This window comes from Primulina eburnea, chromosome 7, assembly GCF_022965805.1.
Source record: "Primulina eburnea isolate SZY01 chromosome 7, ASM2296580v1, whole genome shotgun sequence".
Taxonomy (NCBI): domain Eukaryota; kingdom Viridiplantae; phylum Streptophyta; class Magnoliopsida; order Lamiales; family Gesneriaceae; genus Primulina; species Primulina eburnea.
This window is the reverse complement of record NC_133107.1, coordinates 797217-810928: the sequence shown is the minus strand read 5'-3', so window position 1 is coordinate 810928 and position 13712 is coordinate 797217. Positions and strand designations below refer to the sequence as shown.

The 13712-nt window shown below is 38.3% G+C and overlaps 2 protein-coding genes across 3 annotated transcripts; both read right to left on the bottom strand.

The window, feature by feature from the left end:
* Positions 1–218: 218 nt before the first annotated feature.
* LOC140836336 (geraniol 8-hydroxylase-like) lies at positions 219–1837 on the bottom strand. Its single transcript, XM_073201779.1, has 2 exons — positions 920–1837; positions 219–825 (listed from the first exon to the last, which is right to left on the bottom strand). Exons 1-2 carry the CDS (start codon positions 1796–1798, stop codon positions 220–222), a joined length of 1485 nt encoding a protein of 494 aa, XP_073057880.1. The 5' UTR covers positions 1799–1837; the 3' UTR covers position 219.
* Positions 1838–3885: 2048 nt separating this feature from the next.
* Positions 3886–7646, bottom strand: LOC140836337 (nuclear pore complex protein NUP58). Of its 2 annotated transcripts, none has more exons than XM_073201780.1 (6): positions 7177–7646; positions 6974–7088; positions 6004–6477; positions 5222–5723; positions 4762–4802; positions 3886–4270 (listed from the first exon to the last, which is right to left on the bottom strand). In XM_073201780.1, exons 1-6 carry the CDS (start codon positions 7479–7481, stop codon positions 4235–4237), a joined length of 1473 nt encoding a protein of 490 aa, XP_073057881.1. In that variant the 5' UTR covers positions 7482–7646; the 3' UTR covers positions 3886–4234. The 2 variants fall into 2 exon arrangements, with proteins under 2 accessions (XP_073057881.1, XP_073057882.1); XM_073201781.1 differs by having other exon boundaries at positions 6004–6474; positions 7177–7645.
* Positions 7647–13712: the final 6066 nt, after the last annotated feature.

Below are 13712 nucleotides of genomic sequence, written 5' to 3'. Positions count from 1 at the left end.
GTTTATTTCAATTGATAAATGCTAATAGTAATATTTTAATTCATTCAAATATTATAAAAATTTCGTGCATATATTTTCATACTATCACAAAGCTAATAGTTCCCTTCTGAATTTTTCTGCACCTTTGACTTTATTAAATTTTATCTACGTATTGACTGGAGTGCTAGTAGAGTTCACATAAAATTTTGAAAAGAACCTTTTGACCCTGCAAATCTATGCTTACAGATGAACAGGGACTGCTCGAAGTGGTAGCGCCTTCTGCAAAGTGATTCCGAATTTCTCCTCCATGTCCAATTCTTCCGGAGGACTCCCACCTTCAAGTTTCCAATCGAACGAATTCAACAGGGAACCCAGCATCACAGGCACCATTCGGATGGCAAGCGGCAATCCAGGGCAGATCCTTCTACCCGCGCCGAACGGAATTAGCTCAAAATCCCTTCCACGCACATCCATGTCCGATTCCAGAAACCTCTCCGGCTTGAATTCCAGGGGATTCTTCCATGCATCCGCGTCCCTTCCAATGGCCCACGCGTTGACCAAAACCCGACAGTTTTTTGGCACAGTGTAGCCACGTACTTCCACGTCTTCCTCCACCTTTCGTGGAATCAGGAACGGCACCGGTGGATGGATTCGCAGAGTCTCTTTCACCATGCATCTGAGATAAGGCAGCCGCTGGACGTCCTCTTCGCCGATAATTTTCCCTTTCCCCACGATTTCCTCGAGCTCGGATTTGGCTCTTTTCATGGTTTCTGGGTTACGAATCGCCTCCGTCATTGCCCACTCCAGTGTGTTGGAAGTTGTGTCAGTTCCAGCTACGAACAGGTCCTGTTTTCGTAGTTTTAAGTCACTATCCAATTTAGGGACATCAAGTTTAATTGAGGGAGGAGCTTGTTCACGAATAAATTAAAATATTGTTTACCAGGCACAAGCGTTCGATGTGACTTCTGTCAATTTCTTCTGGGTTTTCTTTACTGGTGGTGAGGAGGACATCTAGAACATCATTTGTTTCGATATCTTTGGATTTACCTTTTTCCAATCTTTCATTGATCAAACCGTTAAAAAGCTCGATCATCTTCCCAAAATGAATAGTCATACGGCGACGTATGCCTTGAGGATCGATTTTCTCCAAGAAAGGGAAGTAATCCACCAGATTGGTCTTACCAGCTTCAACCATGATGTTCCATACCAGATCCCTGAATTCTTTGCCTGAATCAGAAAAGGGGTCCGTCAAGTCCATGGAGAAAATTGTGTTGGATAGAAGATTCAGCGATGTTCTGAATGCAGCACGCCCCACATCCACCGCCTCACCAGCCTGACTACTTTTCCCGCAGTAGGCAATTAGTTCCTGCACCTTTCGGCTCCTCAGGTGCTGACTCCCATCCAGGCGCCTTCCAGAGAAGATGTTCGAGTTTAAAACTTTACGGAGGCTGCGCCACCTCAACGCCACCGGCAGCCACACCACAGAGTACTTGGGTTGGTCGCAGGCATGTACAGCGTTCGGAGCCGACCTGCTAGAAAATGCAAGGTCCTGCTTCTGCAAAACTTCCTTAGCCATGGCGGAGGAGGAAATGATCACCGTGTTGATGAAGCCAAGGCGGAGGCACATCAGGGGGCCATGAGTCTTGGCCAATTTGGCCAGTGATTTGTGCGGTTGGTCGCCGAGCAGGTGGAGATTCCCGATGATGGGAAGCGGCGTTGGCCCTGGCGGAAACTTTTTAACCCTTGTGTATAGTATTCGGTAGCCATGGAATAAAGTAAAAGCAGATAATAATACCAAAACTATGCTGATAAAGTCCATGGTTGAAGAAAATAAGCGAGTCTGTCAACTCTTGTTGGTTTCTTATATATTATTACGTTATATTATATTATATTTCACGTCGAGGCAGGCTAGCAGCTGTCGCTGTCAAAACAATTTGGGAAGATTTGATAGATTAGTATAAAAATGGGGGGATCGATTTTTTTTTTTTTTTGGTCATATAACCTGTCGCAACTACTTCTCACATTTGGATGCAAACTACGTAAATCTCAAGTTAATATATAACTTATAAATTAATCGGATAAATCATACTGAGTTTGACTATTCTTACCCAGTATACCAACTATTGCATAAATCCACTAGCCATTATCATATTTCAGATTTTTGTCAAATAAGATTAACAGTTCATATTAGTGAAGAGCATACGATGTGTGTTAATTTTTGAAATTTATACATCCGTTTTTCAAATAAATTTGTCATGTAGTTTAGTTTAAATAGGAAGATTATATTTGTTAAATTTAGTTTGAGGTCATATTTACATATCTACTTAGTTATTATACACATAGGCACTGTTTGGTACACAAAATAAGGGTGAGATTGATAAATAATTCGCCTTATCCCACGTTTGGTACGTTTTTAAAAAGCCCATGATCCCTTGATAAATACATTTTTAGAAGGATAAAACATCCTTAGTAAGAGGTGTGATAGTTTTAATTTAATGATAAAATATACTACAAATTACTTAATTATCCTCATTTATTTAAATGCATTTAAGTTAATGTTAAATGTTTATTACATACATACATATATACAAATATATAGATACATATATACACACACACAAATAGTTACTAGGCCCCTTCGATATGAAAAAGATATAAAAAATAAAGAAAATGACAAAAATCAAATTTGACCGATGATCACCTTTGAAAAAAGAAAAAAAATTGTTTAAATAATTTCCAAAATAAGACAAAAAAACGAAAAATTATTTTTTAGGACCATATAATATATATATATATTTATATATATATATATATATATATATATATATATATATATATATATATATCGTAATTTAAGAATTGAGATATGCAATTACAAGATCTTGATAACAATGAAATATAAGTTTTTGTGATAGGGTTAATTTTGTCATTACATGTCAATATATAAATTTAATCACTCTTGTTAAAATAATACCAAACATTCAACATATTATCTTATCATTATATTTATTCTTATACTGTATATCATTTACTTATCATATTCTATTTACCAAACTGTACCATATATTATTGTTGTTGGAATAACTTATTGTTGTTGGTTGTTATTCTTTTTATGTTGATTTGAATCAACACGTATCAGGCTAATTTGGATGACATATTTAATGTTGCCTTCGAAATTATAGGTTAGGTTTAAGTAGTTAGCATCAGCTATAATGGGTCGCTAGACATTATTTTTTAAAAAAAATAAAAAATTGACTTGTAGAACTTGACGTGTATATGTATTATCATAGATTCTTTTATTACATATACAATTTGAAAAAAAAATAGATCCTATATATGCATAAGTAAATCTTGATCATCATGAATAGGATAAAATAAAGCATGAACATGTATGGTCTAACTTGATTCAAATAAATGATCGAGGCGCATGAATTGTTTTTAAATAATTGTACAAACTATTAAATAAATCAATGTCACGCGTGGACGTTTAGCATGATATTAAAACTCTTTATTGTTCATTTCGAAGATCTTACCCGAGTTCAGTACATGTAAAAATATCAAATAAAAACAGTGGTTATTCAACAAATTATCTTTGATCCAATTCGACAACGAATTTGTCGTGATGCCGCCACCGATAAATATAACAAACTAATTGATTTGGCTTTCAAATCAAGTATTCTTTCAAGACAAAAACTGGTGTAAGACGATCTCATGGATTGCATTTTGTATATCATATCTCTTATTTAGATCATTCATGAAAAAATATTATCTTTCAATCGACATGAATAGCTCAGCCCATCCGTTGTTAATATTTTAATCAGTGTCCGTGAAAATTTTATTTGATATACCAACAATAATTGAAATCAATCAAAGAGATGAATTTGAAGGTGATTTGCAATCGAGGCAGATAAAATTATTTACCAACTGGACGTCTCGTTATAATGTAATCGTCTCATCTGCGCCTTCAAACATCAAATATGCCATTAAACACTGTTACAATTGATTTTAAGAGGGTTGAAATTCGGTCGAAAACAAGAATATTAAAGGCAATATACAAGAAATACAAAATGCGCTTGTGTTCGAGCATCTGGGATTCGGGTATAAGTTCAGAGGCGTAAATTCTCAACATCAATTGTTGGCGAGGAATTATCTGAGTTGATTTAAGGGACAACATCAAACAAGCATAGGAAAGCCTGCTGCATTCCGATGGAAAAGAATCGAGCTGAGAAGAGACAGTGAGATGCATTCTCGCTGATTAGCGACGGCCCGCCCGACTTTTTGCTCTCGCCTTCTGTGCGACAAGAGAGGGAACCATAAATGAATGATAAGAAAGTCAACGCAAATAGATGTATACTTATCAGAGAAAATGAATATATCGATATGCAGCTAAACCTTGCATTTTTGTAATCAAGGCAATAGAAAATGTGCACTGGTCACAAATTTGCAGTTGCAAAGATAATAAAATAAAACAAAACTCCACTTTAGTTGCTGGAAAAGATTGAAGTGAAAATTTGTGGTCTGGGGCTAAGAGGAAGAAAGTGCTACCCATGATTATGAGCAATCTCTCTCTGATGTGATCTAAATAGTAAATGTTTGCTACTTCAGAATTCTCGCATATTTGGGCAGACAACTCTTAATAATTAGAAGAAAATTAGACGAATCAACAAATCAGCTTTTTTGTATCATTTTGGAAGGTATGGTCAAAACTTGGGCAGATCAAAAGGTCAATTATAAGCAAAAAGGACGAACAGAGTTTGCCCAAAAAAATATCAAATTACTCACGGATAAAGTCCCAAAGCTGGCCCCTGATCCAGTTGCGGCACCTGCTTGAAAAAAAAATATCCATTGAGAATTTAATATCACAAGAATAATTACTCAATCATCTGGATTAGTAAATTAACGAGCTTTTTGTGTCTTTATAAGTGGGGCATCTTTCAGAGAATAGCATGCGGCTTCTTATAAAAGTGGTCACAATTTTACATTGTCATTACTGGTTGACACCAATTTTCAGACTGAATAACAACAGATTGGGTGGAGCCCTACTGATAAATATTCCATTAATGATAGAAGACCAAAGTTGGTATTTAGGGGGGCAGGGCGGAGAGAAAAGGGTCACCATTTGTTGGCATAAATGTTTGCACAAAAACCTGTCATCCTTTTCGATGCTAGGAGTTCTTAGTCATCTAGAATCTTGATAACAATAAAAGAACATGTTGCAATTAATCCAATAAATTAAAGTAACCTGTAGCGAAAGGTGTTGAAAAGGTTGAGAATCCAGAAGCTGGGGTTGAACTAAACAAGGGAGTGGAAATGGCAAATGCTGAGGATGCCGCAGATAAGGAACTAAATGGTGATGACTGTGGGGAAGCTGTGGTTCCTAACAAAGACAAAACTGGAGCAGAAGTTGTGGGAGTGGAGAATAGAGAAGGAGATGATGTGGCAATTGATGGAGTAGAAAAGAGTGAAGATCCACTTCCACTAGAAGCAGATACAGCAGCAGGAGCATTAGTTGTCATTGACGAGACAGGTGCAGCAGAGCTGTTAAATGGTCCAGTAGCTTGAGCTGTTGGATTTGAAACTGCAGGTAAGTGAAGAGTTGGGTGTATCCTTCGAGAGGCGGCCTCCTGTTTAGCTGTTTCCCGCCGATTAGCCTCAAGAAATGGATTATTCACATCCCCTCGACGACGCTTGTCAGCAAGATATGCGGTTTTCATGGATTCAATGTATTGATGAATACTTTCCACCTACACAATCATTAACAAAAGCAAGTCATTGGAAATAATTCACCAAAGGAAAAACAAAAGACACGTAAGCATAAAAAAATCCATTCAAATATAACAGAGAATTATAGAGAAAAATACAAATATTGTAATTTTAAAACTAAGAAGAAAGATTCGTAATTTGAAACAATCGTAAATTCTAATTATTTATGAAGTCCAAACTGGAGGATAAATATTAAGAGAAATATGAATAATGTAAAAAAATAACATAGAAAACAACACAAGGAAGGCACCTCATCATTACCTTTGCTGCAACATGAACAAAATAGTCATGTACATTTGCCATGACTTTAGGCAGGGATTGTAACAGCGAAGAACTTGGATTGGAACAGTTCTTTTCATCTAAAAAAAGTAGCTGCTCCAACTCTTCAATCCATTGACGACACTCCGAAAGATACTTCTCAAATCTGGAAACAGTTTGGCACAAGAAGGGAGATGGCTTCTTCGGGACACCACTGTAGAAATCAAGTACTGGCAGTATATTATTAGCCGCAGGTTGACCACTTGAAGTTTGAGCGGTCATGGCTCCTAAAGGTTGGGATGGTGCAGAAGCACTTGTTGCAGGCGCTTTATTTTGGTGAATAAATCTGGGCTGTAACATCATAAAGGAACGGACAGCCCCTTCTGTGTTTCGTAGCATATCTTTGACAACAGTCATTAGCTCTTGTAAAATTGCCTTCTGCCTATCCATAGCTACACTAATACCACCAAGTTCCTGCTAAAGTCAAATATGTCAAACAAACCTGTTAAAGTAAAAAATATACCAAACAAGTTTTTTCTTGTGGATGCACAGGAACAGATTCATTTTCATGATAAACCGAAACTGTTGTATTATAAATAAATCGACATTGATTACATAAAAGAGATTTATTTATGATACCCGAAAAACAAAAGCAAATTTGTTTCCGGCCACAAAGGTCCAATACAAGCACAATGAGGTTGAACTTCCCACAAATGGTATAGCCAAATAACAGGAGGCAACCAAACAAATTATACCACATATAAAAATTATTTACCAATTTTAAGCTTTGTTAGTTTTAGTACATCCCTCCAAATATCCAAGGAGAAGTTATCAAAATAAGTCAAGAGTAATGCACCACAAAAACAAAAAACCCACAAATATCAGATTGAATGTGACAGAGAGGGGGAAGAGAGAGAGAGAGATGCGCATGATGCATAATTATTTTCGTATCGGAGGGGAGGGAGAATAAAACCTGCAGGATAGAGCTGGCATCGTTCTCAAACCCGTTGTTGGAAACAGATGAATCATAGAGTCGGCTACACTGATCCAATCGGTGACTCTCATCTCTGTACCCAAATATTCTCTCCCTGCATCCCAGAAAAACCCAATTGGAATCACCAGAAAAAAAAAATTCAAAAAAAGGGGAAAAAAACTCCTCAAATCGCAGAAATTTACTCGATTTGGTGGAGAACTTTTTGAGAGTCGGGATGAAGCTCCGCCCATTTGGTACTGTAAGTTGCAGGAGCTTTATCATTAGTGAGAAGATAAAGCTGCTGCTGTGTCTGAGGTTGCTGAGGCTGCGGTTGTTGGACCTGCGGCTGCGGTTGTGGCTGTTGGAGTTGGAACTGGAACGGAGATTGAGGCTGCTGTTGCGGTTGCGATGGGGTAGTCTGTCGGAAAGGATTGGATTGGTTGAAAGGAGATTGGAAAGGGGATTGCTGCTGCTGCTGCTGCTGCTGTGGAGTGAATGAGAATGCCATTTTCTAAGAAAACTCACAATACCAACAGTCGAAACTCGAAGCTTTTTGTAAGTGTTCGCCGGACAGATCAACTGATGCAATTCGGAAGAACTTGGATGCAGATCAAGCTTCTAATAAGAACCCTAAATTTCACTTTAAAAGCCTAAATTGTGAAAGTGGTAGAAAAAGGCGCCTTCGAGGAAAATATATATAATAATAATAATAATAATAAAATTTATATGGGTTTTTAAATTAAATAATAATTACAAATTTATCAAAAAGATCTAAAAAAATTATTAATAATGAATAAACCAATAAACTAAAAAAATTATTGTTAGGAAAACAAATTATGAAATCCGCTTCGATTTCATATTTTAAAAAATGGTTCGTCATTAATTTTGATTTCGGTATTTTTGCAAAGAAATCAACCATTCATCAAATATCTCTATTTAAATTGAATTTTTCCGATCTAGAAACACAACATTGATGGATAAAACTATTTACGGATGAGGTTTGATGTGTGAGATGATATAATATTATATTTAATGCAAAAACGTGAGACAATTTTACGGGTCGTATTTTGTGAGATAAATATCTTATTTGGAACATCCATTAAAAAGTAATATTTTTTAAAAAGTATTACTTTTTATGCTAAAAGTATTACTTTTTTTATTGTGAATATCGGTAAAGCTGACTCGTTTTACAGATAAAAATTCTAAAACCGTCTCTCAAGATATCTACTCTATATTTAATTGTGATGAAAAAGTATATAAAATATTGATGATTATAAATTCAGAGCAAGGTTTCACCTTTAAATGGTCAAATAATTCATATGTCCAAAATTCGTGGAATAGACTTTGTGAGGGTTTTCTGAATATATAGATCAATCAGATTTATATTTAAAAATAAAAATAATATTTTTAATATGATAAATAATATTTTTTTATGAAACACATCAAATTATATATCTGTTTACAAAATTAACTCGTAAAAATATCTCACAAAAGTTTGTGTGAAATTCCACAGCTTTGTTAGGAACAACATCATTGGCGAGTTGGATAAACACGATGTTTTTGTCAATAATTTCACTTTTTTAAAATTAAATATTAATGTATTATTAACTAATTGAATAATTCTATGCATTTCTCTACTTTGTTAGGAGTGAGTTTCATGTGAGACCCTCTCACGAATCCTAATCTGTGGGACGGGTCAATTCTACCCATATTCACAATAAAAAGTAATACTCTTAACATAAAAAATAATATTTTTTCATAGATGACCCAAATAAAATATCTGTCTCACAAATACGATACGTGATACTGTCTCACACAGGTTTTTGTCCTTTGTTAGATACCTCCCCAACTCTCATGGGTCTTATTTTGTTTATTCTTGAATTAAAAATATTTTATTTTGGTAAAAAAATAAATATAATATTAATTATTGTAGCAGAAAATGGAGTAATATATCTGTTGGAATATTTTATGTTCTCAATCTTGATTTTGATGTTATAAAACTTGTTATTTTGTTTATAATGTATTTAACCTAGTGTGCAGGTAGCTGGAATTGATCAGGCTTCGAATTGATCAGTTATCGAGCCAAAACTGGAGCTAAGAATTGAGATCAGGTATGAGCTGTCAAAATCACAAACTGAAGACGTCCAACTGATCTCACAAATTGAACCAGTCGAACTAAAATATAAATGAACAGTTCCACTGATTGTTCAGTTGATGGATGGTTCAGCTGGAAAATCTTCAGAAGCTCGGCCAGCTGATTAAGTGTTCAACTGATGAAGAGCATGGCTGAACGGTTCAACTGAAAGAGTGAAATCAGTTCAACTGACGAGTCAACTGATTTCATCAGCCCAACTGAAGATCAGTTCAGATGACCAGTTCAGAGCATCAGTCAGAACCAATCAGTTGCAGATTAAGACAAGATTATCTTAGTGGATTCCAGCTACGCACAAAGACACAAATATCTGTACTATCAAATGTACAATAATGGACATTGCAGGAAAGATTAAAGCGGGGAGATTCCTGAAGGTATGTCAGAAAAGTCAAGACACATATACCAAGGAACGCATTCAAAGCTACAACGATCACATGTGATGAGTCTTGAAGTACGTTCTCAATGCCTCTACATATACAAGCTTCAGACCATCAGCAAGAAGTAGAGGAGAGAACATATAATAGAGTGTGTGAAGAACAAAATAAAATGCACGCTTATTTACTTGTCAGTTTACAAGAAGCAATCAGCCCAGAGGGAACACTTAAACATATTACCAGCTTAGTTTAGAAGCATATTTCTCTCAGTGTGTGAGAACACTTTCGGGTAGTTTTCAGAGATCAGTTCTCACACACACACACATACCACCACTCAAATACAGTCTTGCACATAGACAATATGTAGTAGCCCGAATGCCGAATTGGGTAATTAACGGATTAATGGTGATTGATCATGATCGGAAGGTCTGAAGATGGTTCGGAAGCACCGAAGAGTTCGGAAGGTCCGAAGTGAGTTCGGTGGATCCGATCATTAGGTGTCAAGAGTTGATCGACACGTGGGAGTTCGGACGTTCCGAAGTGTAGGTTCGGTGGATCCGATCATGAGGTGTCAAGAGCAGCTGGACACGTGCAAGTTCGGACGGTCCGAAGTGTATGTTCGGTGGATCCGAACATGAGCTGTCAAGAGCCGATGGACACGTAGCGTTCGGACGTTCCGAAGTGGTGTTCGGAGGATCCGAACATGGCCTATAAATAGTGGTCGGATTTCCTCATTTTGACTCGCCAATTCAGAGAATTCCATAGCATTTCAGTCGTTTCTGACAGGTTCTAGTCTTGTTCCGAGATTTGGGCACTAGCGGGGAGCTGCTGGTCTTGTAGCAGAGCTGTGCTCTAGTTGGGAGCTAGCGGCATCAGCGGGCTAGCGACGGACGAAGGCTTGGATTAGACCTGTTGTCTGGTGGTTCCAGTGGATTAGGATTGCTGTGATAGAGGTACGAAAGTACTATCCGAGATATCCTGGTTGAGTATACATTCATATATGTGTTGCATGATTATGTGGTGCATTGTTATATGTCATATGGTGCATGCTATTATGTCACGTTTATTACTGCACGTTGCATTTCATGTTGAGCCGTATCTTCTTCGAGATAGCCTTTACTGTTGAGCTGTATCTCTTTCGAGATAAGCTATATATCTTGGGACCGCTCAGCCATGTCTTGTGGACGCATGGACACCGAGAGTACACAGTGGCCGACGGGTCGGGAGGGCTTCGGTGGTCCGGGACATTTTAGGTCCACGTCCGTCTTGTAGTGGATGCAGTGACCCAGAGGTTGGACCGCGCGGCACTATCCACTTGGCGCCTCTAGACTGAGCATTGTTGAGATCCTTTCCTTTGTGACTCCTGTTTCTTGACTACCCGGTATCATGATCATAGCATGTGCATTTCATATAGGTCTGTATACTCATACTTTTGTACTGGGCGTTCTTATCGCTCACGTCCTCGGTTTTGTTTATCTTGGACACCCCATTCCCACGGGGCAGGCCTCAGGTTGGACAGCTCAGGAGGAGCAGGAGGAGGACGTTGAGTAGCTGGTTGGTTTAGTTTTCGGTATTGTTCTATTCGATATGGTTGTACTTGTATTTTTTAGTTGAGTTATTATAGACTTCGATTGGGTTGTATATTTATAGTTTGTTGACTTTTTCCGCTGTTATCTCTGATTACTGTTATTAAGTAAATTGCATGCTTAGTTTTCAATTAGTAGGTGATTCTGGAACGGGTCACTACATTTATGGTATCAGAGCATGTTTGCGATTTTGGGATATAGATGCAAAGATTTTTGGGACATTAGTAATTCTGTTTTGAGGATTTAGGAGTTGATTTTAGTTTCCTTTCAGATGTCAGGAGATGGAAGCAGTCACGGTAGTGTGGGACATGGCCGTTATAGCGACGATGAGGCTGGCAGAGAACATCGTCGTAGAGATCGTGACGGAGGACGTCACAGAGATCATGATGAAAGGAAACGTAGGAACCGTGTCAACATTATAGATTTAATGAAGATTGGCACCAACAGAGATCAAAGAGTTGAAACAACAGTTAGCAAGGTTAGCTAACGGAGACAACACATCTGGTTTTGCAATCCAAACAGATGGAACCTTGTGTCTGTCAGGAAGAATCGTAGTTCCAGAAGATTCTAAATTGAGAGACGAGATTTTATCTCAAGCTCATAGGAGTAAGTTGAGTATCCACCCTGAAAGCATGGAAATGTATAAGGATTTGGAAACCAAGTTTTGGTGGAAAGGTATGAAGAGAAGTGTTTACCAGTTTGTAGCCAAGTGTTTGGTGTGTCTGAGATGTAATAACAATGATTGTTATTTCGTTTTGTTCATCCTCTAAGCCTGATTTCGAGGACGAAATCTTTTAAGGGGGGGAGAATGTAGTAGCCCGAATGCCGAATTGGGTAATTAACGGATTAATGGTGATTGATCATGATCGGAAGGTCTGAAGATGGTTCGGAAGCACCGAAGAGTTCGGAAGGTCCGAAGTGAGTTCGGTGGATCCGATCATTAGGTGTCAAGAGTTGATCGACACGTGGGAGTTCGGACGTTCCGAAGTGTAGGTTCGGTGGATCCGATCATGAGGTGTCAAGAGCAGCTGGACACGTGCAAGTTCGGACGGTCCGAAGTGTATGTTCGGTGGATCCGAACATGAGCTGTCAAGAGCCGATGGACACGTAGCGTTCGGACGTTCCGAAGTGGTGTTCGGAGGATCCGAACATGGCCTATAAATAGTGGTCGGATTTCCTCATTTTGACTCGCCAATTCAGAGAATTCCATAGCATTTCAGTCGTTTCTGACAGGTTCTAGTCTTGTTCCGAGATTTGGGCACTAGCGGGGAGCTGCTGGTCTTGTAGCAGAGCTGTGCTCTAGTTGGGAGCTAGCGGCATCAGCGGGCTAGCGACGGACGAAGGCTTGGATTAGACCTGTTGTCTGGTGGTTCCAGTGGATTAGGATTGCTGTGATAGAGGTACGAAAGTACTATCCGAGATATCCTGGTTGAGTATACATTCATATATGTGTTGCATGATTATGTGGTGCATTGTTATATGTCATATGGTGCATGCTATTATGTCACGTTTATTACTGCACGTTGCATTTCATGTTGAGCCGTATCTTCTTCGAGATAGCCTTTACTGTTGAGCTGTATCTCTTTCGAGATAAGCTATATATCTTGGGACCGCTCAGCCCTGTCTTGTGGACGCATGGACACCGAGAGTACACAGTGGCCGACGGGTCGGGAGGGCTTCGGTGGTCCGGGACATTTTAGGTCCACGTCCGTCTTGTAGTGGATGCAGTGACCCAGAGGTTGGACCGCGCGGCACTATCCACTTGGCGCCTCTAGACTGAGCATTGTTGAGATCCTTTCCTTTGTGACTCCTGTTTCTTGACTACCCGGTATCATGATCATAGCATGTGCATTTCATATAGGTCTGTATACTCATACTTTTGTACTGGGCGTTCTTATCGCTCACGTCCTCGGTTTTGTTTATCTTGGACACCCCATTCCCACGGGGCAGGCCTCAGGTTGGACAGCTCAGGAGGAGCAGGAGGAGGACGTTGAGTAGCTGGTTGGTTTAGTTTTCGGTATTGTTCTATTCGATATGGTTGTACTTGTATTTTTTAGTTGAGTTATTATAGACTTCGATTGGGTTGTATATTTATAGTTTGTTGACTTTTTCCGCTGTTATCTCTGATTACTGTTATTAAGTAAATTGCATGCTTAGTTTTCAATTAGTAGGTGATTCTGGAACGGGTCACTACACAATAAACTTTTATATATAGTCTTTCTCACATAGTCGTTACAGAAGTGTTGACTGGAAGGTGATGCTTTCAGTCTAGTCTAGGAGTTCAGTTAGGCAGTGGGTAAGTCCTAAGCTGGGTAGGTTTGTACAAGTAGTTGTATAAATCAAAGTCTTTTAGTGAATCCTACCCGATGTGGTAGAAGGGGTGACGTAGGAGCAGCTGAAGTCTCCGAACATCCATAAACATATCTTGTGTATTTAAATGTTTAACTATTGTTTTCAAACTGATTTAACAAGTTTGAGCATAATGAATATAAAACTAATCCAGTCTTTTGGTTATTCAGTTGAACATGATATACAAATATATTGTGTTTCTCAACGAATGATCGTTTCGAGTGTTTTTCACTTGGTTCTATACCAAATTTGATCTAATTCAACAGCGTATACATTCT

What these genes read in the sequence shown, in the direction of transcription:
- LOC140836336 (XM_073201779.1), bottom strand. Translation starts at nt 1,798, where the DNA reads ATGGACTTTATCAGCATAGTTTTGGTATTATTATCTGCTTTTACTTTA. An exon ending in ACATCGAACGCTTGTGCCTG is followed by an intron (nt 826 to 919) that starts GTAAACAATATT and finishes CTACGAAAACAG; the next exon opens with GACCTGTTCGTAGCTGGAAC.
- LOC140836337 (XM_073201780.1), bottom strand. Translation starts at nt 7,481, where the DNA reads ATGGCATTCTCATTCACTCCACAGCAGCAGCAGCAGCAGCAGCAATCC. An exon ending in ATGCCAGCTCTATCCTGCAG is followed by an intron (nt 6,478 to 6,973) that starts GTTTTATTCTCC and finishes ATTTGACTTTAG; the next exon opens with CAGGAACTTGGTGGTATTAG. An exon ending in CCAGCTTTGGGACTTTATCC is followed by an intron (nt 4,271 to 4,761) that starts GTGAGTAATTTG and finishes CTTGTCGCACAG; the next exon opens with AAGGCGAGAGCAAAAAGTCG.